General features: G+C 38.1%; 1 protein-coding gene across 6 annotated transcripts in view; it reads left to right on the top strand.

Moving 5' to 3' along the window:
- The window catches only part of blnk (B cell linker), a 208,435-nt gene that overhangs the window by 130,729 nt on the left and 55,395 nt on the right, over positions 1–22,311 (top strand). For 3 of the 6 annotated variants that reach the window (XM_059947616.1, XM_059947620.1, XM_059947619.1), the window contains 7 exons: positions 1,009–1,074; positions 3,871–3,927; positions 7,494–7,540; positions 9,736–9,782; positions 14,119–14,284; positions 19,851–19,972; positions 21,974–22,064. In XM_059947616.1, the coding sequence (XP_059803599.1) occupies positions 1,009–1,074; positions 3,871–3,927; positions 7,494–7,540; positions 9,736–9,782; positions 14,119–14,284; positions 19,851–19,972; positions 21,974–22,064 (596 nt within the window). The remainder of the gene's footprint in view (positions 1–1,008; positions 1,075–3,870; positions 3,928–7,493; positions 7,541–9,735; positions 9,783–14,118; positions 14,285–19,850; positions 19,973–21,973; positions 22,065–22,311) is intronic. The other 3 variants (XM_059947617.1, XM_059947622.1, XM_059947621.1) reach the window with 1 other exon arrangement.

Raw genomic sequence — 22,311 nt, 5'->3', positions numbered from 1 at the left:
AGTGAGTGTCTTCAGGCTTCTGTACATCCTTCCTGATGGTAACAATCTGAGAAGGGCATGTCCTGGGTGGTGGTGGTCCTTAACGACGGACACCATCTTTTTAGGCACCACTCCTTGAAGATGTCTTAGATACTACGGAGGCTAGTACCGATGATGGAGATGACTAATTTTACAACTTTCTACAGCTTACTTTGATCCTGTGTAGTATCCACCCTCTTCCACCCCCCCCCCCCATACCAGATGGTGATACAGTTAGTTCAAATATGCTCTCCACAGTACATCTGTAGAAGTTTTCAAGTGTTTTAGGTGACATACCAAATGTCCTCAAACTCCTAATGAAATATAGCTGCTGTCTTGCCTTCTTTATACCTGCATCAATGCGTGGTTCCCTATATAATTTTTAAGGTGTACAAAGTAATCATTTTGTCTTTAAATTTACGTTCTGTTTTTTTTCAAAAAAAGATGGTTTTAAAACTCAGCTGATTTATTGCATTCTTTGTATTTTTTCATTTCCTTTTCTATTGTACAGCAATGATTGTATCCAATTTACAATTTACTTTATTAATTGCAAAATCCTACCAAAACCACATTCTTCAGACGTATTCCAAGAACTACCACACCATGGAGGATGTGTCAAAAGAGTGCAAGTCTATTTTCTTACAACATCCACTGCTTCCAAAAGATACCAGTGAGCAGCAGGAACCTTGGATTACTTTATGCCTCCCATTTCACGCTCATTTTAATTCCAAATGTGCTCCATCTTTAGACAAAATCTGATAATTTAAATTAATTTGAAGCCTTGTCAAGTGGCGTGGAGTATTATTACATTGACTAGAATTGTCAGCTCCAATGCTTTGGAGAGCACTCTGTCCTTTCACTGAAGTACCTCTGCATTAATATTACCATACTAATTTGAGATTAAATGACCATCTTCAGCACTGTATCCTTCTGTGATTACAGAGCTCCATTTAGGCCAATAACTTATTTCTTGTCATTTCTTTTTCACAGGCAAATACAGAAAATAGTTCATGACATTAAAAAGAATGATGGTGGAATTATAAGGAAGTTTAAGAAGTAAGTTAATGTTTCATTCTAAGTTATTATATTATTTATAAGCCTATCTTTTGTTCAGATTTCAGCAAAGTTCTCCATGAAGATCAGAATTAATTGCATTTCTGAATGCCTTATTTTCTTAAAGAAACCAAACAGAACAGCCTTTTATTGTTACTGCTACCATCCTGGCAAAGACCCAAGCAGTTGTGGTTACTTTGAGTATATTTTGTTCCCACAAGGGGCATGCCTTTTTAAACTTCCAAATAAATTAACCTGTGATCTTTCTAATTTAAAAAGCAAATATATCAAATAAAAAGCTGAATATTTTCTATTACTTTATGATTGTTTTGCTAGATTATAGTTTTTATTCTCTTTTGTGTCTTGTATAATTTTGGTTTACCTTTTCTGTGTTTTAGTGCCTATAGCAGAAGATGCGAATCTTCCTCGTCACTTCACCTCTTTGTCCTTTCTCCTCTAGACAGTTCCATGAAATATCTACCCTAATATTTTTAAACTCAATTTTGTCAGATGGTTCCCAGTGTCTTTTTACCACAATACGGGCAAGTTGTTAGTGTTTAAGTATCATTTTACAATATAGAATACACTTGAATTTTGAAAAGACAATGTTTGAAATGGATCTTGACACCACATGTGTGCCTGTGTTTGTGCAGCATTATGTATATGCTTCATTCATATATCTAGTTTCATGGAAAAGCATATTTAAAATGATTTTTATTTTTCTTTTCAAGATGTTCTTGTTATTGATGTTACAATGTGGTGTGATTGTTGTATTGTGAAGTTACTGTTGTATTTTCTTAAGGTTACAGCTAGTTTAAGATCCCTGTTTTGCGAAAGAATGAGGATCTTATTTTCTCCCTTCTGATTGATTGAGTTCAAGTGTAGCCAATTCTGGGAATGTGTTGGACACACGCACGCGCGCGCATTTATGGATTACAGATTCAAGTAATCTTTCACTGTAGTTGTCTGTATCCGGTGTCTTTCAGTGAAACTCCTGGAATGGATGTTTGAGAAATGGAACAGCAAACAATATGCTGCTGCAATGCCAAGGGGATTGCAGCAGCGAAAATGGCTATTGGCTCTATAGCGTTCAAATGGTGCGACCAGCCTTGCTGATCATCATTGCTGGCTCTGATGCAACATAGCTAATCATTTACAGATGGCAGAAAAGTTCTTGGATCTTCTTCAGAGATTCTCCAGTTTGAGGAACCAGTAGAGTTCTTTGGCCATAAAACACAGAAGCAGCCTGCCAATTCAGCACCAGATATCAAAACTTCATTTTCATAAACCTTGTTGTCATACCATTTTACTTCCCTCTTTTCTCTCTTTTTCTTAAACGCGCGTACACACACACACTCACTCACTCAGTCAATCTATCACACACACATGCATACACACACACACACACAGGAACTGACCCCTGTTCACTGGTCACTGCCGTTGCAAAGCTTTGCAATAACCACTACGCTACTGCACCACGAACAGCGATGTCACCATGCTGCTAACCGCTACACCACCCTTCTTCTCATCGCTTTGCTACTGTGCCGCTTACGTTAGCGGTTCCTTTCAGTAATGACTTCGGGAAATGTGCTGACATATTTGTTGAACTCTTTTGCATTCTTGTTGAATGTTCCCACTTGCCTCAATGGGTATTTTGCTGCTATGAACCGGAAAGCTCACCTCCATCCCGCCAGTCTACCTGTTGGACAACTGCTGCATGTCAGGCAGCATCTGTGGAAAGCGATGAAGACTGAGACCCTTCGTCAAGTTTCAGCCTGAAGCATCAACTGTTTATTCCCTTCCATAGATGCTGCCTGACTTGCTGAGCTCCTCCTGCATTTTGTGTAACCAGGATTTCCAGCATCTTCAGAATCTCTTCATTACAAATTTGAGACATGCTTAGCACAGTTGATAGCCATCCTTTTTCCTGTTTGGTGAGAAGGCAACTTGCTCAACAACAATTATTCATAGGGGTCTTGGTGGTGAATATTGCACACAGGTCAATCATGAGGCATCAAATCTATCTTTCCCCATATCTACACGCCTATATTTCTGGAGGGATATCAAAAGAGTGAGGGAAAAACTCCCTTTATTTGTTCCTTCCCCTTCCAGAAATAATGTGGACGATCAGACTATTGAACTTCTTTGCTTATTGCTACCAGGTTACTTACTGGATTAATGTAGTAACCATTTGGGAGTGCTAATCATGACTACTTGATAAATGTGAAGGAATTGATACTTGCAAATTACATAACAGCATTCTTCTTAAAAATTAGAATGTTAATTTTGCATCTAGTGGGATACATTTTTCACTTGAGTGGTTCTGATGGAGAAGCTCATTATTATTAAGCACATTTGAAGCTTAAAAAATTTTTCACTGATAAAAAGGATCAGTTTAAGTCGGTCATTATTTGATACATTTAACATCCTTTTTCAAGTTTTTCAATTGTTAAATTCTGGTTGTGAAATCTAGTTCTAGGGATCATGGACTTAACATGAAATATTGAAAATACCTTTGTCCTTTCAGATCTTATCTCACCGAAATGTGTTTCATGGTTATGATCTCACTGATTTAAATGTTGTTTTATGATTATTTACAGCTTTTATTTGCTTTTGCTTTTAAAAGTTCAGATGGAATTGTGTAAAGTGATTGATGAGATGGGTTGACTTAATGGTCACTTAATCTTCCCCAAATTTGACAAAGGTATTTCTTGACTATCAAATGAAAAATATATTCTTGGGGTTATGCTAATAAAAACCTGCAATTGCTAAGCTGTTAGACTTTCCTCCATCTCATAGGTTCCAAAATGAGCAAGTGGCCTTGATGCGTAAGACCGGGAGAAATACTTGGGATCGGTATGAATAAACATTGAACGCCTGTTATTCTTTTCTCTCATCAGCATGCTTTGTGTGATGAAATAACCATGACCCTTTTAAAGCAGCATATCTACATTGAGACATTATTTTTAACTTTATTTGTACGAATGTATATTGTAGAAAATGGAATAATCACAGCATTCCAGGATTTTGAGGCCAATAATTTTTCGAACCCATGCCTTCAAAACTATGTTAGGTTGAAAATTTTGCATTGAAACAAGAAACTTCATTTATGGCTTTCTGTCTCAATATATTATATTTCCTTGAGTATCACTTCTACTCTTATTAAAATATACTTTCGCTAATAAGAAGGCTCAGAGTTATACATTATACTTTAATAGTAAGGTAGGGCTCAAGTTTTAATGTTAGGTATTCTGCATATTTTAGAAATACAAAGGATTCCTGTTAATTGGGCCATCAGTTAAGCAGGGTAGCTGGTTATTTGGGACAACTCTTAAAGAACTAAAACAAATCCAGAAAATTGCCAGGATTCCATTCATTTATTTGGAACACTATGCCACGTAATTTGGGTAGGATGTAGACCGAACAGTTTCTAACTCGCGTCAGTCACGTGAACTTATATAGTGGTTAGACTCCACACTGTGATTAAAGCGAATAGTTTTTAAATAGCATCAGTTGCGTGTGCTGGTGTTCAAAAACCAGTGACTTTTGTCACTGATAGTTGGCAATAAATAAGCAATAGGACATTTCAGAACTGTAGAAAGGCAGTCCATCATCTGCATTCTGTGTCAGCGCTGATTTTGTTCATTGCTTACACTGGATGAATTCCTCCATTGCTAACTATTAGGAACTAATTCACAGTTTTATAGTACTGTAGTACCGTTAGTGGGGTTCTAATTTGTTCTGTATTTCACTTAAATACATAATTGTTACACAGTTTATCTTTTTTATACCCCTTTTTAACTATTTCCCTGAAACTGAGGCTAATTGAGGCAGCTGCTTAATGGTCCAAAATGCATTGGTCCGATGTGTCCCGATTAACTGGAATCCACTGTAATTACTTGTTTTAGTTCCCTAGCATTAGTTCCTGCAGTTCTATAGTACAAGGTTGGCAGGGCCCAAAACATAAGTATGGTTATCGTGATTATGTTGCTACTTCCTCATCAATCAACTGCAGGTGCAATTTTATAAGATGAGGAAGTGATTTATTTTTTGTATATTTTTCCTTTGAGGTGGAGTTGCTTTGCAGGTGCATGGTTTCTCTTCAAAGTGTAAAACCAAAACTGATTATTCTATATTATGGCTTTCATTGGAATGAAACTTTAATTGTCTCCTGACTTGAAGGTCTATTATTGTACGGTAACCAAAATAGAAAACTTGTATAACTGGGCAAACATTCCTTTCAATATATGAATGGAGAATAGGTGGTAGCGTTATTGTAGATTAAAGTAGCATTAATAATCCGTAAAACAGAAAAGGGAAATACTGTGGTGAAACTAATATTGTCTCAAAAATGTAGTGGTTACATTTAATCAGAATTGTTGTTCAAGGAAATATGGCACATTTGGAGAAACACTGGGGATTTCAATAAGAATCTCATTTTGTGGGATGTCCCTCATACATTATGAAATGAAATCTTGTTCTTCCTAGTTTCCAAGAAATTACAATCAAAATCTTTTGGTGGATTTAATCAGACCATTCATAATTTAATGACTCTAAATTCCTGGATGCATTTGGTTTTTATAAATTGAGTGATCATTCCTTTGTACAATTAGAAATACTTACCCAGAAAAGCTAACAGTTCCATCACATTCAGAATGAATGTAGCAACTAAGTATTTACAAAGCTAATGACTGCATATCTTTCATAGGTGTATATTCTGTTGCATGCAGTACTGTAGAGATTTTCTGTTCCAAGTCAATGCGTTGTGACCTCTGTTAAAATTAAACAGGTTTAGTTAATCTTTTACAGTCTGTTTCAAGAACAAGAACACTTTGGTTAGAAAATCATTTCATTGATTTTGGCACATATTACTATTTTGTCCTTGTAGTTTTTAATGGTCAATGCTATCTCAATTAATAAAGAATTGCATTAGAAGATTTAACAAAATTTCAGCTGTTCAGATTGGTAAGGATATTCTTACAGTAATAAAGCAGCTCGTTTGCATCAGTAGAAAAGGCACTAAATAAGTTATTTACTGGTATATTTGATAAAGTAAGATGATATGATTAAGATTTATTTGCTAGCATTACCCTGGGCTCAGCAGATAGTGCTCTCACATCCGAGCTAGAATCTTGTTGCCCCTTTCTCCAGAGCCCTGAGCACTTTATCTCGTGGCACTACTCCAAGAGTGGAGTGGGATTGGAGCTGCTGTCAGTGTGGTGCCTCATTGAAACAATCTACAACAATGTGGAACAATTTGTTGTATGATTGAAAAGAAAACAAGGGTGTCCCCTCAAAGTTCTGGCCAATATTTATTCTTAAACTAACCCTAATGAAATAGTTAAAATCAAGATATATTTCACAGCTGATTAACTACACGATATCAGTGACCACACTTGTTTGATTGCTTTAGAATATCTGGTATTCTGAAAGATGATCTAGTGCTTTCCAGGTATATTTCAGTAATTAACTCTTCCCAGGCTTCCAGTGGGTACAGGTATCAGTTATAACTGACGTTTCGATGACAGACTCTGCCATCTTCATCGGGGATGATCCCTGAAGAAGCTGGTGGAGTTTCTCATTGAAGCGTCGGTTATAACCAATGCCTGTACCTGTCTGAAAGCCTGGGAAGAGTTAATTCATCTGATATTCTGCCCTTACTAGAACACTCCGTAAGGTGACCCACATGCCTGCCTACAAAGATGCATTATGGCTTGAAAATCTGGATCCTATAAGATGTAGCAAACCTTGATGCATCCAGTTGGAAAATGCACCTTGCATGTTCTGCTTAAATAAACTAACTGCTAAAGTGGAAAAAAAGATTTTTATATTGAACTGACTAAACTATCTTTTGTGGTTTGGTGATGTAAATATGTTGCTTTAGGCTTCAAGAGGCAAATGGGTGATGGTAGTGTGGGGGGTTATAAACATCTCTGCATTCTTTTTCTCCATTATATCACCTAGCAGCAGGCTTCTGCATCACTAGATCATGTATTGCAGCAGGATGTTCATGCATCTTTCCTGTGCTGATAGTAATAGCCCTAAAAGTGAGGTAGTGATCCATCTGGGTAAAACTGCTTGCTGCCCACCTGTTTGGTCTCTATTGTTAGAACGTACCTCACATTCTCTTGAAAGGCAGTCCGGAACTTTGTATCGATGTGTGAATAACGCCAGTGGCTCGTTTTATTTACTGACCAGTTGCTTTGCAAGAAGCTAACTTCACTCACATGGCCTTTGACAGTGAACCAAATACTGTTGTGTTTCTAACATGCATGGACTAACTTGGATTTGCTCTCACATCAGGATAACATCTTGTGCGTGTTATACTTAAACCACTAACAATTTGAAGTTTAACATTCCCTGCCATTGTAGTTCTTGTCTTGACTCTTGCGTCTATTTTTTTCTCTCTTTAATTGCTGCAGAATCACAAAACAAGCACCACCTACTGTCCCTCACAGAGATTACACAGGTAATGTATGCAAAAAAAATCTTGATATAAATTATAAAGCAAATGGGATGTGCTTTTTTATTTTGCTCTGAGAGGAAACATGCAAAATAACTTGAGAAATTTGAAGATATTTAGCTAATTTAGCTTTGCCCAGTTAATTCCAGAAGCCGTTGGGAGTGAAGTCCTTGGTCATAGCAAGAACACCAGCATAAATATTTATCACTCCTCTCACAGCAGGGAATGGTAGGAATAAGATTTATGATTTTTGAGAAGTGCTACCATGATTGAACATACAGTGCCTATTTATTTTTGAGTGAAACACATTAAAATATAACTGATTTTCTTTGGAAGTGACACTTGGCGGGTCCTGATGATGCATACATGTACAACGTACCAAGCAATTCTCCAGCCTTCAATCACTTTTGAAAGAATTACTACAGATTTATAATGGATGCAACTTTTTGATGAGTTTTCTGTAAGCAAAATTCAATGTTAATTCAATTTTCTTTTACTTTAAGTCAGTTACAAGTTTGCTGTAAGTGCAACTTTAAACTTTAGTTTTCGAAGTCTGCTACTTTAGGTTAAAATATTGAAGAGACTAGTGCAATATTTTAATCTGGAATATTACAATGTTAAAAAAAGCTTTTTATTACATTCATCTTAAAAGTAATCTTGTTCTGTCAGATGTTATTTCATAATTTAAGTTGTACATCAGGAATAAAAAGATGGTTGAGTTAATCAAAAGCAAGAAAGTATTGTAGTGCATTTTCAATGGACACATCACATGCTACCTTTAAAGGAATTATCAATAAAATTCTATTGGCCAATGATCCAAATGACTATTGTAGGAAATGTACAAGAGCACCAAAACCCCACATATCTTCAAAGTCCTTACAGCCCCTTTAGATTACTTTCAGAATCAGAAATAGGTTTATTACCACTGACAAATATGTTGTGAATAGCGGAGGGGAAGAAGTTGTGCCTAAAATATTGAGTGAGTGTCCTCATCCTCCTCCCTGATCATAATAATGAGAAGGAGACATGTTCTTAGTGATGGGGGTCTTTAATGATAGATACCACCTTTTTGAGTCAATGCCTTTTGAAGATGTGCTCATTGATGAGGAGGCTAATGTCCAATATAGAGCTGGCAGAGTTTACCTGTCTCAATCAATAAATAAAAACCAAATTTATTTTCCTCACCTACGTAACTCATTTCTAGAACTGAGATTCTACTTTTGTTTCCTCAGAGGATCAAGTATATAAAGATTCCTTACACTATTGATGATGTGAACAGTTCCAGCATAAATTGCACCTATTCTTAATAAGTATATTAGACCGGAGCTTCTGCTCATACCTATTTGCAAATCACCAAATGTAATATCTGTTTTACAAATTATTCCCTGATGATGGTTAAGAGTGTGAAGATAGGTGGATACGTCTGAATGTGAAAGAAAGGAGTTTAAACAATTTTATGATAAATGTGCTAAGCTATTTTCTTGATAGATTGGATTACAATTTTTTAGTTCTAAATTTAAAAAAATTAAATCTTTTCTAAGTTTTGGAATTCTTTGTGCCCAATGGATCCTGCTTGAATGGTAACGAATTAACAGACATTTCATATGATTGTAAATTTATCCATGGTTAATAGCAAGTTTTACTTCTAACACTCTGATTTTCACTGTGCTGCAGAAGATCATAGAAACTCGTGTGATTCTAACATTTTAATTTAATATTCAATAAACCTATGGACAAGTTATACTGAAGGCAAGTGAATTATGCCACAACCTCTAGCATTATTGACCAGAACCTCTAGATCCTGTTATTGGAACAGTCCTTCCTCACAGCACCTTCCTCACCTGACTCCAGGCTCTCCTGCATCTCAACACTGCGATGCAAGTTTGGAAGCTTCACCACATTCAAACCCTGTTGGCGGTCCAGTCAGATTTCATTCACTCATTAGTGTGGAAGAGCCACTTCAACATTGGCTTTATTTATACTGGATGTGGTTTGGAGATGTCAACTTTCTGGCCAGATGTTCTACATTTCTCAGTAGACAATTAAAAGGAATAAGAGTTTCAACTTGCCTGGTATTCTCCAACTTCCATATTAGAGTTCTTCCAATAATTTGTTTTCATTTGCATCATTCCAAAGTAAAATATTATATTAACATAAGTGTTGGTTTATTAAAAATTAACTTTTCTTATTCTTACTAATAGAAGGAGCTGAAGGTCCAGGTGGTGAACAATGGTCTGACAATGAATTTGTAAGTACTCTGTGTAAAAGTATCTGATTAATGGTGTAATAAAACAGTTAACTGGAAGAACACCTAATGTTGGAATGTTTTGTGTAAGGTGCACTATTTTAAAAGATTTATTTCAATGGACCATATCTTGGTGTATGCCCACCATCAAGAATCACTGTTCTTAGTGTATCCAGGCCAATACTTACCACGTGTGTAAATTTCATTGGCTCAAGCCATCAGAGGGTCAAAGTGCAGGGTTTAAAATGGGTACTGAAGAAACATTATCAGCCCCAAAGCTCCCCTTTAGTAGAGAGCAAATTAAGTTGTATAGAACTTAGGCTGAAATTGTGCTGAATCTTGTGAATTCTGTTTATTTGATCCCATATGCTGTAAAACTGGTGAAGCTGAGCTTCTCATTGCACCTGATTTTTGTCCCCAGGTTTTCCAACTATTAGGGCATGAGGACTACTGATTAGCTTCTAAATTCAGTGACACTTAACAAATAGTCTTTTTTCATGAAAATATGAAATTAGGAATGAAAATAGCTAAAATTGCCTAAAACAAATAAATGCTCATTTAAATTAAATTAAAGCAAATTACAGTACTTATTATAAAATAAAACTTGCCTTCAGCTTTACTTTTGCCCTCCAGCTTTACAATGCCCATTGAAGTCAACAATTTCCTTTTGATCTTACTCCAAGCCTAGGCTGTTATAGGACCCAGTGGGATTTTCCACTGTAAATGTGTTTCATTCAGTCAGTTTGTTTAATTCAGAATTTCATATTATCAGAATTCACAGACAAAATTCTTTGAATGATCTTGTTCTTAATAGTGCAAGTACATGGGCATCCATTCAAAACAGAGATGCAGGGAAATTTCTTTAGCCGGGGGTGGTGAATTTGTAGCCACATGCAGCTATGGAGGCCAGGTCATTGGGTGTATTTAAGGCAGAGAATCATGGGTTGTTGATTGGAGATAGCATCGGGAAATGGGGTTGAGGAAGGGGGGAATAAAAGGATCAGCCATGATTGAATGGCGGAGCAGACTCAATGGGCCAAATGGCCTAATTCTGCTCCTATGTCTTATTGTCTTCATGGTCTTAAAATGATTTAATGTGACTACGTTTTAAAGCACAATGGAGACAGGACTTAAATAAATGAATGTTGAGTACAGAATCCATCAGATTTGCCTCATTAAGAGTATGGTGCTGTACTTTGGATATCCGCAGGTGTGATTTTTTTTCATTACAATTGGATTCATCTGTTGTAAATCTGCAAGGTAATTCTGCAGCAATTTTTGTATAAAAACTAGTTTTCACTGATATTAAATTGCAGATTCCCCAGTTCACCTTGCTCCTTTTATGTACTCATTGGCTTTTTGGCTGGAGATTTCCCCCACTATCTGATTAACCAAACACCATTTGTTTTTATTGCTCCAAGTCATGAGAAAACAGTAAAATGGAGAATCAATAAGTTGAGGAAGCTGAGGAACATTATGTTCCATGCTTTTGGTAAATGTGTCCTTTGTAGACTTTAGAAGGAATGTTTTATTGCAGTATAATTTATGAATTTATTACCCGTAAATTTCCGAGTTATTTTGCATATGAACCAAAGGTATGATGTCATGATTGAGATGTTAGTAGATTTTGCTGCCAAGATACTATAATCCTTCTGAGAGATTTGGGCTTTGTTTTTGTTAATTTGGAACACCAACATATTTTGTAAACATAAAATAATTATTAAATGCAATACATAATTTCAGGACGTCTCCCATAATTATAGATGAATCTTCATTTTGACAAAATGCATGTTTACTACAGAACAACAAGGATTTTAGTAAATGTTGGACATGCTCAAAAGAGAACTTTGAGGGGAAATTGTGCTAGAAGGGAAAAAAAGATCTAGAGTGGAAAATCTGCCGGGTAGTAGGATAATTATATGTACCGTGCAATGCAATAGAGGTGAAAATGCAATTATTAAGGGAAAACTGACATTCATTTTGAGGTATTCCTTCCTGGTCCACAGTATAGCTGTAACGTTAATAATGCCAAGAAATGTCCAGGCAGCTCAATCTACTAATGTACAAGCAGGACTACTCAATGCAAGTAAGTCCTGCTTCAGTTTTAGTTAATGGAGACTATTAACCTCAGCTGGTCCAGGACCTGAAGTCACACAGGGCACTCATCTTAATAACTCTAATTTGCAAGTTATTCCTTACGTTGACTTTTCCATGGATCACCCAAGCCCCTCCACACTGTAATCCCCACAATTCACTAAAACAATCTTTGTTATGTCCCCAAATCACCTATCAGTCCTTTGCTAACATGCACCATGTCTTAGCCTGGCCCTTATTATCCCATCTGCAGTCCAGTCTCGGATTGGAACTTAATCCACCCCAAATACTGGACTGTCCCCTCGCCGACCTTCCTTCCCCATTTTGCAAAGCAGACCGTTGCAACTCACTTGTGATTACAAGCCCAACCCTTGTTTTGACAGGTCCAAAAACGAGAGCATAAATCAACAATGTTTTGTAGAAACCAGGGAATTTTGAAAGCCTAATTTTTTAAGTATATCAAACAATTAACAGATATTCTACTGCATATCTTTATAATTGCCAATTGTGCTTTCAAGTTTTCTAAAGATTTGGACAATGGTGACAAGCTCACTGTTGCTGTTTCGTTGACCTGAGAAGGTAGTGTCAGTCTCCATGCTGAACCATTTTGGCCCCAGTAATGGTACTAGATTAGGAGTTCAGTGATTCTGACTTAGCAACAGTAAAACATTAATAGAAAATAAAAATAATATTTCATTATGGTGTACGACAGATATTAATGAGAATTGATGAATCCTTCCCGCCTCGCACAGAAGTCAATGGAATTTACAAGCTTACAGGCAAGAAATTGGATAGATAAAGATTATGATTTAAAATTCAGTAGAAGATGTAGAAAAATTGTGCAAAGATCCATTAATAACTATAGCAGGACATCTAATAGCCTCTGCCACAAGTTAAAGTTGCACTTGCAAATATTCATCTCTTTTACATTTTCTGTGTTGTAAGTTGCTAAAGTGTGAGCTGATAACATCACAATGAGTGGAAACCATACATCCAGAACATGAACAAGGAAAATGACTGTTTAAATCAGATAAGTGAGATGAATACTCTCCTTAAATTAATCAAAATTGCACAAAATTGAATTTTGATATTCATAAATATTATTTCCTAAAAATAACTCATTCCCATCTGCACTGAGTCTAAATTGTATTGCATTGTCTGTATCAGTAAAGATTAAATATAAAATGCCAGATTAGTTTTGACGTACCTGCGCATGGAAATCTGACTGTATTTTATTACCTCTGTATACCTGTTAGGATTCTTTATTATGGAGAACATAAATCAACTGGCCAGAAGCTCTGCTGTATGATGCAGTAGCCATTTGTGTAGAAATGTGCCAACTACCCACAAATCCCTTCCATATGAGGCCAGAATGTGTCAGTAATTTGAGTTGATGGATGAGAATAAATCTGCTCCTTGACTCAAAATTACTGGTTTTCGAAAGCTGCAACACACCCAAAAAGCTGGAGGAACTCAGCAGGCCAGGCAGCATCTATGGAAAAAGGTACAGTCAACATTTTGAGCCGAAACGCTTCAGCAAGTCCTGCCAAAGGGTTTTGGCCTGAAACATCGACTGTACTTTTATCTGTAGATACTGCCTGGCCTGCTGAGTTCCTCCAGCTTTTTCTGTGTCTTGCTCAGATTTCCAGCATCTGCAGATTTTCTCTTGTTTGTGGTTTTTGAAAGGAAGCCTATTGAGCTCACTTAGTACTGGAGCTGGGGAAGCCCTCTTTTAAATTGCCCAATCAATATGAAATTGGGTTCAAACTAAGAGAAGTAAATTCCAAGAAATGTTAGGTTCTGATATAGATTCCACTTTATCGCATGCTTTAGGTGATGTCAACAGGCAGATATAACTTGCTCCTCAGCGAGACTGTGTGTAAGCTAGAGGTGCAGAAACACAGCCTCTCCCACAATAACCATCCGAGAGGTGTGTGTGCACACATTCACTCCATAGCACGTCTGCAAGCCCTGCAGATACAAGTGGGGATACTTCTGGGCATGAATGTCACATCTCCCCATTGGAAATGAGGCATTAGCCTTATAATCACTTGATATGTTTAAAACATTAAATTAAATGGTCTGCTACTTACACCAGCCAATGCAATATTAACATTCGATGATGATACGAATTATTGTATTTTTGCAGTACATATTTTTTATTCTAATTCAAAATCACTGTGCAAATTGGTATACCATGTGAATCAAATGAAGGAAAACCATAGCTGTTTCTGTTTTTGCACAGGATAACAGTGATTATGAAAACCCCGACGGACATTCAAATGATTCAGACACTTATGAGGATCCACATGACGACGGTGATGTTGAAGAAAATTATGAGCCACCTCCAAGTGAGAAAAGCAAGAAAATGATTCCCAACTTTTTCTCAATGTCTAGAGAGGAATATGCAGGTAATACACATCTGTGTAAAGTTCCAAGTTTTTGTACAGTTAAACATTAGAAAAAGCATAAAATTATTTACCAAGTGAGCATAATCAGAAATATTTATAATCTTAAGACTAACCAATCTTTTCCCTTGGCTTTGATCTGCTAGGTCTCACTTTGGCATTTTGAATCTTAGTTGTAATTTATATAATTTCATAGAAAAAAATACACCGTAACAAATGGAATCAGTTTGCTTGTTGAATCATAGAAATGTGCATTGCAGAAGCATGCTTTTTTGAGGCATGTCACCCTTGTCAACCATGATACCTATCTACACTGATCCCATTTGTCCACTTTGGGCCCATACCACAGTGCCTTTCCTGCCCAAGTACTTTTATAAACTTGTAATTGTATTTGCCCCCATCATCTCCTTATTCCAAGTATCTCTTTTTCTGCGTGAGAAACCTACCCCTCATTTCTTCTTTAAATTCCTCCCCTGCTACCCCAAACATCTGCCCTCCAGTTCCAGGCTCCCTGCCCTGGGTAAAACACAATGCCTGTGCTATCGATGTTCTCATAATTTTGTAACCTTCTCTAAAGTCACCCTTAAGCCTTTTATGTTCCAGTGAGAATAAACCCAGCCTATCTATTCAGTTCTTTATAAGTACAGCCCTCTGTTCCAGGAAAAGTCCTGGTGAAGCTCCTCTGCACACTCTTTACTGCTGCCACATCCTTCAACAAAAACCATACATGGCACTCCCAACTGCCGTCTAAGTGTTTTGTACAACTGCAGCTTGATGCCCCAATCCTCAATGCTTTGGCTTATGAAGGTAAGCATGCTCAATGCCTTTTATACTAGCCCATCCACCTTTGTCTCCACTTTTGGTGAGCTGTGGACTTGCACCCCAATGTACAGAAACATTGCTAATGACCCTACCTTATACTCTGTATGTCCCACCAGAATTTAATCTCCCAAAATTTATTACTTCACTCATCTGGATTAAATATTATCTGCCATTTGTCCTGTTCATCTTTCCAGCTGATCTATGCCTCACTGTTTCTTTTGACAACTTTCTTTGTTACCCACAACTCCACCACTTTTTGTGTCATCTGCAAAGTTGCTAATCAGAACCACTACATTCCCATCCAAGTCACTTATCTGTATCGCAAAGGTTCCTGCACCAATCGCTCGTTATGACTTACAGTTAGGAAAATACCCATCCTGTAATACACACTCTGCATACTATTGTGAGTTTAAATGAAGCCACCATAGAGACTCTGAAGCTGATGATATAGAAGTCTTTATACATCTTCAAGATGGTGGTGCAACGCAGTTTGCAGCGGCCTCTCCGGAGTTGACATCTGTTATTTTTCAAGCGGGGTGCCGTGCACAATCCTAATCTGATGAAAAGCGGACGTGGGAGCACGGAGGAACATCTGGAAATCTCCAGGAAGGCCTTCTTCGTTGCTGCTGCTGTTGTGAGGTCCGGGTCTCTGCTGGGAAGAACAGGACCCCAGTCCTCAGGGTCGCGTTGCCGGTGGTGGGGGCGACGTAGTGCGCTCGGCAGAGGATGGTGCTCAGAGAGGCTGTGCCAGAGGGGATGGTTGGAGGCTCGGCGGTTCGACGGACTCGGAATCCGCTGCAGTCGGGGTGCTTTCACTGTGTGCCGCGTCTGCAAGGCTGAGTCTGGCAGTGCCATGGAAGTCCATAGCGGGGTTATTCCCTTCTGCCGCCTGCATGGGGATGACGAGTCTGTCGGTACCCTGAGGACTTGTGGAGACTGTGTGGTGGTTTCTTTCGAACCAAAAGTCTTTTAACATCTTTGGACTATTTTTACTGTGCCCATGGTCTGTTTTTTTTATCAATTGTGGTATTGTTTGCACTGTTGTAACTATGGGGTTTTGTGTGGATCTTGTAGCTTTAGTTTTTGGTTTGTTGGGGGGTAGAGTTGGTCTCCCGACTTGCTGTGACTGGGTAGTCTTGTTTTGTCTGGTGGCTTTGGAGCTTCTTTTCGGGGAACGCACTAAGATGCTAGTGTGATATTAATATGCAGCAGCCTCTCCGGACTCTGGATTTGGGGAATACCAAACGTTACGTGGATTTTCTGGTGTAGTCTGCTTTGTCATGTGCTTTTGTGATATCATTCTGGAGGAATGTAGCTTCATTTTTTAACTGCATTGCAGTTGTGGTTTCTAAATGACAATAAACCGAAATTCAATCCAAAATTCAATTCAATCAAAACAAATGGGGACACTCTCAATAGAGTCTCCCAAACTTAAGGTACATCCCATTTTTATATCCTTAAGATCAATGGTAACAGTAGGTGATTCAATACAGTTTCTATAGTTACAATGACATTGTTTACTTCAATATTTTGGGTTAACAATGGTTCCTTTGAATTGCATATCTAGAACTGAGACACTTTAAATATTCAAATACTTTATCTGAGACAAACTAATTTGGAACTTCCCTGAATTTACACGATGTTTACAATGGTAGAGTGATGCAAATTCTTTAAACCCATTTTTGATGCAGGCCGATTAATACAACCCTATTGCCTTAACGTTTGGCGGATGTGGATGCAATCTCTTAGTCTGTGACCCAGCCTATGCCTGCAACTTCAATTTACTGCTTTCAACTTATAATAAAACCTGAAGATTGGATTTTAGTAATATCTGCTATATTCACATAACTCCAGAATACTCCCTAAAACTACCACTCAGCCAAATTTGCATCCAGCTGCCTTAACCATCGGGGCCAGCCACATGGTGGGGCCTTAGAACGGTACAACACAGTACAGGCCCTTGTTAAAAGTCTCTCTGAAGCCATATATACCACAATACCTTCATCCACCTTCTTGGCTACCTCTTCTAAAAGATATATAAGACATGATCTCCGCTGCACTTATGACACAGTTAGATATTTCCCTAATGACCATCACTGACCCCTACCCTATTGATCCCACATGCCAATCAGCACCTTTCAATAGCCATGGTCACAATCAAATTTTAGTCTTAAGCTAATAACCCCATTTTCTGTATTCAGTCAGTTTGATTTGTTGCTCAGTGCCAGAATAGATTATGTCAACCTCTTTGTAGAATCCAAACTTGAACACATAAGGAGTGAATTTTTTTGAGGACTAAGTTCATGCATTCCCTGAGCAAAGGCACTTGCTTCTACATTCATTCACAGTCTCCAGTTCTCCACTGCCTGACAATCAGTGTATTACTCAGTGAATGCACCACCTGACGCTGGGGTATTATCAATCCATGACGAAGGTCCTGAATGTTTTCATGCACTCGGTCTAAATATATGCATTTTTTGCCTTCATGGGAGAATGGGGTGCACCTACTGCCTTTGTCTCCCTCCTCTATCAAAAGCACTCCTTTTCACAGGTAAACATTTGCCCTAGCTTCACTCATTTTATTAAGAAGAAAACCATTAAAAATCTCTATATCTACACCCCCCCCCCACACTCAATGGCAAATAACCAAAAGGCAAGAGTTTTATAAAATGCTACCATAATTCCTGAGTAAATTGGAGCAGATTCCCAATGCTAAACACTGGCTCTTTACTAAATCATCGGTGAACAGGAATCAAACCTACAGAAACGAGTCGTATGAAGCAGCACTTGAGTGTGCAGGGGGAAAAACTTCAGGGGTTGTATTTGGAAAAGCACAGTCTAATCAGGGGTAGTCAGCATGGTTCCCCACAGGAAAGCTTTGATTGAGTTATTTCAGGAGAAGTCTGAGGAAAGGGCAGCTGATTGCAGCACAGGAGAGACATTTTCATCTTTTCATCATGTTCCAGCTTGAGTCATACATCACAGGCCCTTCATCCCAAAAGGCATATGAGTAGAATTAGGCCATTTGGCCCATTGATTCTGCTCCATCATTCTATCATAGTTGATTTGTTATCCATCTCAAACTGATCCTCATGTCTCCTTCCCATAACCTTTTGATTCCTTCACTAATCAAGAGCCTAGCAATATCTGATTTAAACAGAACCCCCCCCCCCACAGCTTTGTGAGGCAATAAATTCCACAGATTCATCACCCTCTGGCAAAAGAAATTCCTCCTCATCTCTGTTTAAAGCAATGTCCCTCTATTCTGGGACAGTGTCTGCTGGTCTTAAACTCTCCCACTATAGGTAACTTCCTGTCCACATCCACTGTATCTAAGCCTTTCATTATTCAATAGGTTTCAATGAGATCTCTCCTCATTCTCCTAAATGCTCCTCATATATTAACCCTCTCATTCCGAGAATCATTCTCATGAACCTCCTCTGGACCCTCTCCAATGCAAGCCCATTTTTCTTAGATTAGGGACCCAAAACTGCTCACAATACTCCAAGTGTGGGGTGACTAAAGCTTTATAAAGCCTCAGATTTATATCCTTACTTTTATATACTAGTCACCTCAAAATGAATGTTAATATTGCATCTGCCTTCCTTGCCATCAACTCAACCAGCAAGTTGACCTTGCATTGAGGATTCACTTGGGCTTCTGAAAATCCACCGACTCTCTTTTATCTATCCGGTCTGCTATTTCCTCAAACAATTTTAACAGATCTGTCAGGCAAGATTTCCCCTTAAGAAAACCCAGCTGACTTTGGCCTATTTTATTGTGTGCCTCCAAGCACTCTGAAACTGCATCCTTAATAATGGACTCCAACATTTTTCCAACTACTGAAGTCAAGCTAACTGGCCTGTAATCTCCTTTACAAACACAATAAAATCTGCAGATGCTGGAAGTCCAAGGAGACAGACACAACATGCTAGAGGAACTCGGCAGGCTAGGCAGCATCTATAGAAAAAAATAAAGTCTTTATTCCTTTCCATAGATACTGCCTGACCTGCTGAGTTCCTCCAACATTTTGTGTGTGTCGCCAATAATTTCCTTTCTTTTGCCTCCTTTCCTTCTTAAAGAGTGAAATGACATTTGCAATTTTCCAGTTTTCTGGAATCTAGAGATTCTTGAATGATCATTACTAAAACCTCTTCAATATCTTCAGCTACCTCTTTCAGGGCCCTGGGATGTTGCCTATCTGGTCCAGGTGACTCATCTACCAAACCTGTCAGTTTCCCAAGCCCCTTCTCCTTAATAAAAGAAACCGCACTCACTTCTGCCCCCTGACACACTCAAATTTCTGACACTGCTGGTGTCTTCCACAGTGAAGACTGAAGCAAAATACTTGTTTATCTTTGTCCACCATTTCTACCTCTCCAGTATTATTTACCAGTGTCACCTCTATTTCACTCTTTGTTTTTCTGGTAAAACCTTTCGGTATCCTCTTTTATACTATTGGTTAGCTTACCTTCATATTTTATATATTGTCACATCATCTGACCATCTCTGTTCTTGGTCTGTACCCTACTCTGCTTTGCTGATTTCAAGTGCTCATCAGATGCCCTGACAGTATGGATGTCTAACTGTAATGCCATAATGACATCTTTCACCACTGATTCCATTAACAGAGTTATTCTTGGGGAAGCATCCTGAACGCCAAGCAAAATGTCAGTGTACTGTGATGGCGGCTGTTTTCAAATCTACTGTAAATGAAGTATTCATTTCCCCCTTATCACTCCTATAGACAATCGACCAGGAAGCCGGCCAGCAGTCCCCCCCTCAAAGCCAAATCCTGTTCCAAACAAGCGAAAGACTCCTCCACTGCCACATGCCGCTCGGAAGATGGGCCAAAAGGAAGATGATGAGGTATGGTCAAAAACATTAAAGGGATCTTACTCCGTTAAACAACTGTACCCCAAAAATTGCAAGTCTTTTCCAGAAGGTGAGAAGCAGTTCAGTATGTGACTATGAGCCAGGAATAGCAAAGTTGACCCTGCACAGTATTTCCTCTTGTATGCTCATCCAATTCCCTTTTGAACACTGCAGTTTAATGGTCCACAGATTTTAATTGTCAGAGTCATTTAGAAACTATTCAGATAGATTTCAATAATTAAATGTTAAAAATGTAATTAAAGATTTTAAAATACAAACAAATCATTAAAAGCATTACAATACAATCTGGAAAACACCTAACTTCACTTTTCAATGGGGTTGATGACACCATTCTGATGAATGACATTGGTGATCATACTCCAGTGGACTTTGATATACAGCTGCTTGTCTCCGGCCATTTTCTCAGTGTGACAATGTTCAGTCACAGGGCTTAGTGCTGACTCCAGCAATGAAGTGTTCAGTCAGATGCATGGATATCTGAGGAGTGTTGATGGTTCCTTTTGGGGCTGCCAGTCATCAGTGGCTTTGCCTGTTTGAAGTTTATGGGTATACCTACACTGAAGATAAAAAATATTTAAACGTGCAGAAAGGAGATCATCTGTGTGGATGCAATAAAAATAGTATTATTTTTCATTCAGATATTTTGATGTGGATCTCTTTCTAATTCTTAATAGCTCTAAGTATAACCCATTTACATCTAATTGAGTTAAGTGATGGAGAGGTTAAGCAGATATTGTCAAGGATACGTGACTGTTTCCATCTCCTCTGCTTCATCTCTCTGTGTAGCTACTGTAATATCAGCATCTGATTCCATTTCTCTGTGATCTAAGGAATAAATATATTAAGACACCATAAAATTATGGCTTTTTTTTTTTGTTGCCCTGAGGTACTTGCGTCCTCAGGATTGAAATAGGCAGCTTTTCAAAAGTACAAATCTGGCTTCACTCAAGTACAGTTCTTTTGATTAGCTTTTGATTTCTTTGTTACTTGTTTGAACATTGATTATGGCTGCACCATGCACCTTAGATTTTCACTTCATGAAATGTGCAATTATAAAACTAAAAAAAAGGGCTTGTAAATATTCTGATGATAGATCATTGAGATAAATCATAAAATCTCCACAGATGTGCTGTGTGTTAAGGACTTTTTTTATTATCTCATATTCACATATGTAATGTTCGAGTTTATGCCTTAAAGTTTATTCCATAAATAAGCTTTGAGGCATTGTCAAAGTGGCAAAAGCAAATAATTGCCTAAATGCACAAGTCTGTGCATTGAGTAAGATTAATGCTCTATGCTTGCCATGTTGTGAAGTATTCATGATTCATGTGTGAAGTGTCACACATACTTTCAGAAATAGAAAAAAATTATGTAAAAGTTGGAATTTTGAGTTCTGAAGAAGTCAACCCACATTTAAAATCTCCGTTAGAAAAAGTTAAGGAGAAATTATGTTCCATTTCTAAGAAACAAATATGTAGGTGTCCAGGACATTAAAATATGATTTGAAATGCAGAGCATCTGCATTCAATTCTGACATCATCTGTAAGGAGTTTGTATGTTCACCCCTTGAACCACTTGGGTTTCCTCCCACAGTCCAAAGATGTACCGATTGGTAGGCTAATTGGTCATTGTAAATTGTCCCGTAAGCTGGGAGATTACTGAGCAGTGCAGTTCAAAGGACCAGAAGGGCCTGTGCCACACTATATCTCAAGAAATAAAGTAAATAAATATAAATATATTCAGTGTGAACACTAAGAGTGCTTATAGAAAATGATTTCTCTAGAGAACAGCTTGTTTGAAAGGAATAGCCTCTTTCACCAAGCAATATAAAAATATAAAACCATGGGTTTGGAGCACAAAATCACATACATATCCTGCAAAAGTACCTGGTGATTGGAGTTCGCAGACTGCTCAACAGCTGTTGTTTTATTTCAGTGTTTCTGTCTTATTGAGATAATGTTTCTTTAATTGCAGGGTGATTATATTGTCCCAATGAAGGATAATGAATCTGATGATGCATACATTGACCCCAAAGAGGAAAGGGCTCCTTCACCAACAATGAAACGTAAGTTCTTGCATCTCATATTTTTCACCACTTCAAAGAAGGAATTACGGCCCATCGAGTCTGTGCAAGCTCTCAGTGTGATCTGATCAATCTCATTCCCCTGCAATGTATTCCCTCTCCCATTCCCATCAATGGCCGCTCCTTTGGATGTGCAGAGAAGCAGGACAGGACCACAGAGATCATGCAAAGTTCTCACAGACGGCGGTTGACAAGAGTCAGAAGCACTAGCTGTGCACCAGAAGCTGAA

The sequence above is a fragment of the Hypanus sabinus genome, chromosome 22, assembly GCF_030144855.1.
Source record: "Hypanus sabinus isolate sHypSab1 chromosome 22, sHypSab1.hap1, whole genome shotgun sequence".
NCBI classification, from domain to species: Eukaryota; Metazoa; Chordata; class Chondrichthyes; order Myliobatiformes; family Dasyatidae; genus Hypanus; species Hypanus sabinus.
Note: the sequence above shows the minus strand (reverse complement) of the source record. Positions and strands in the feature narration are given on the sequence as shown.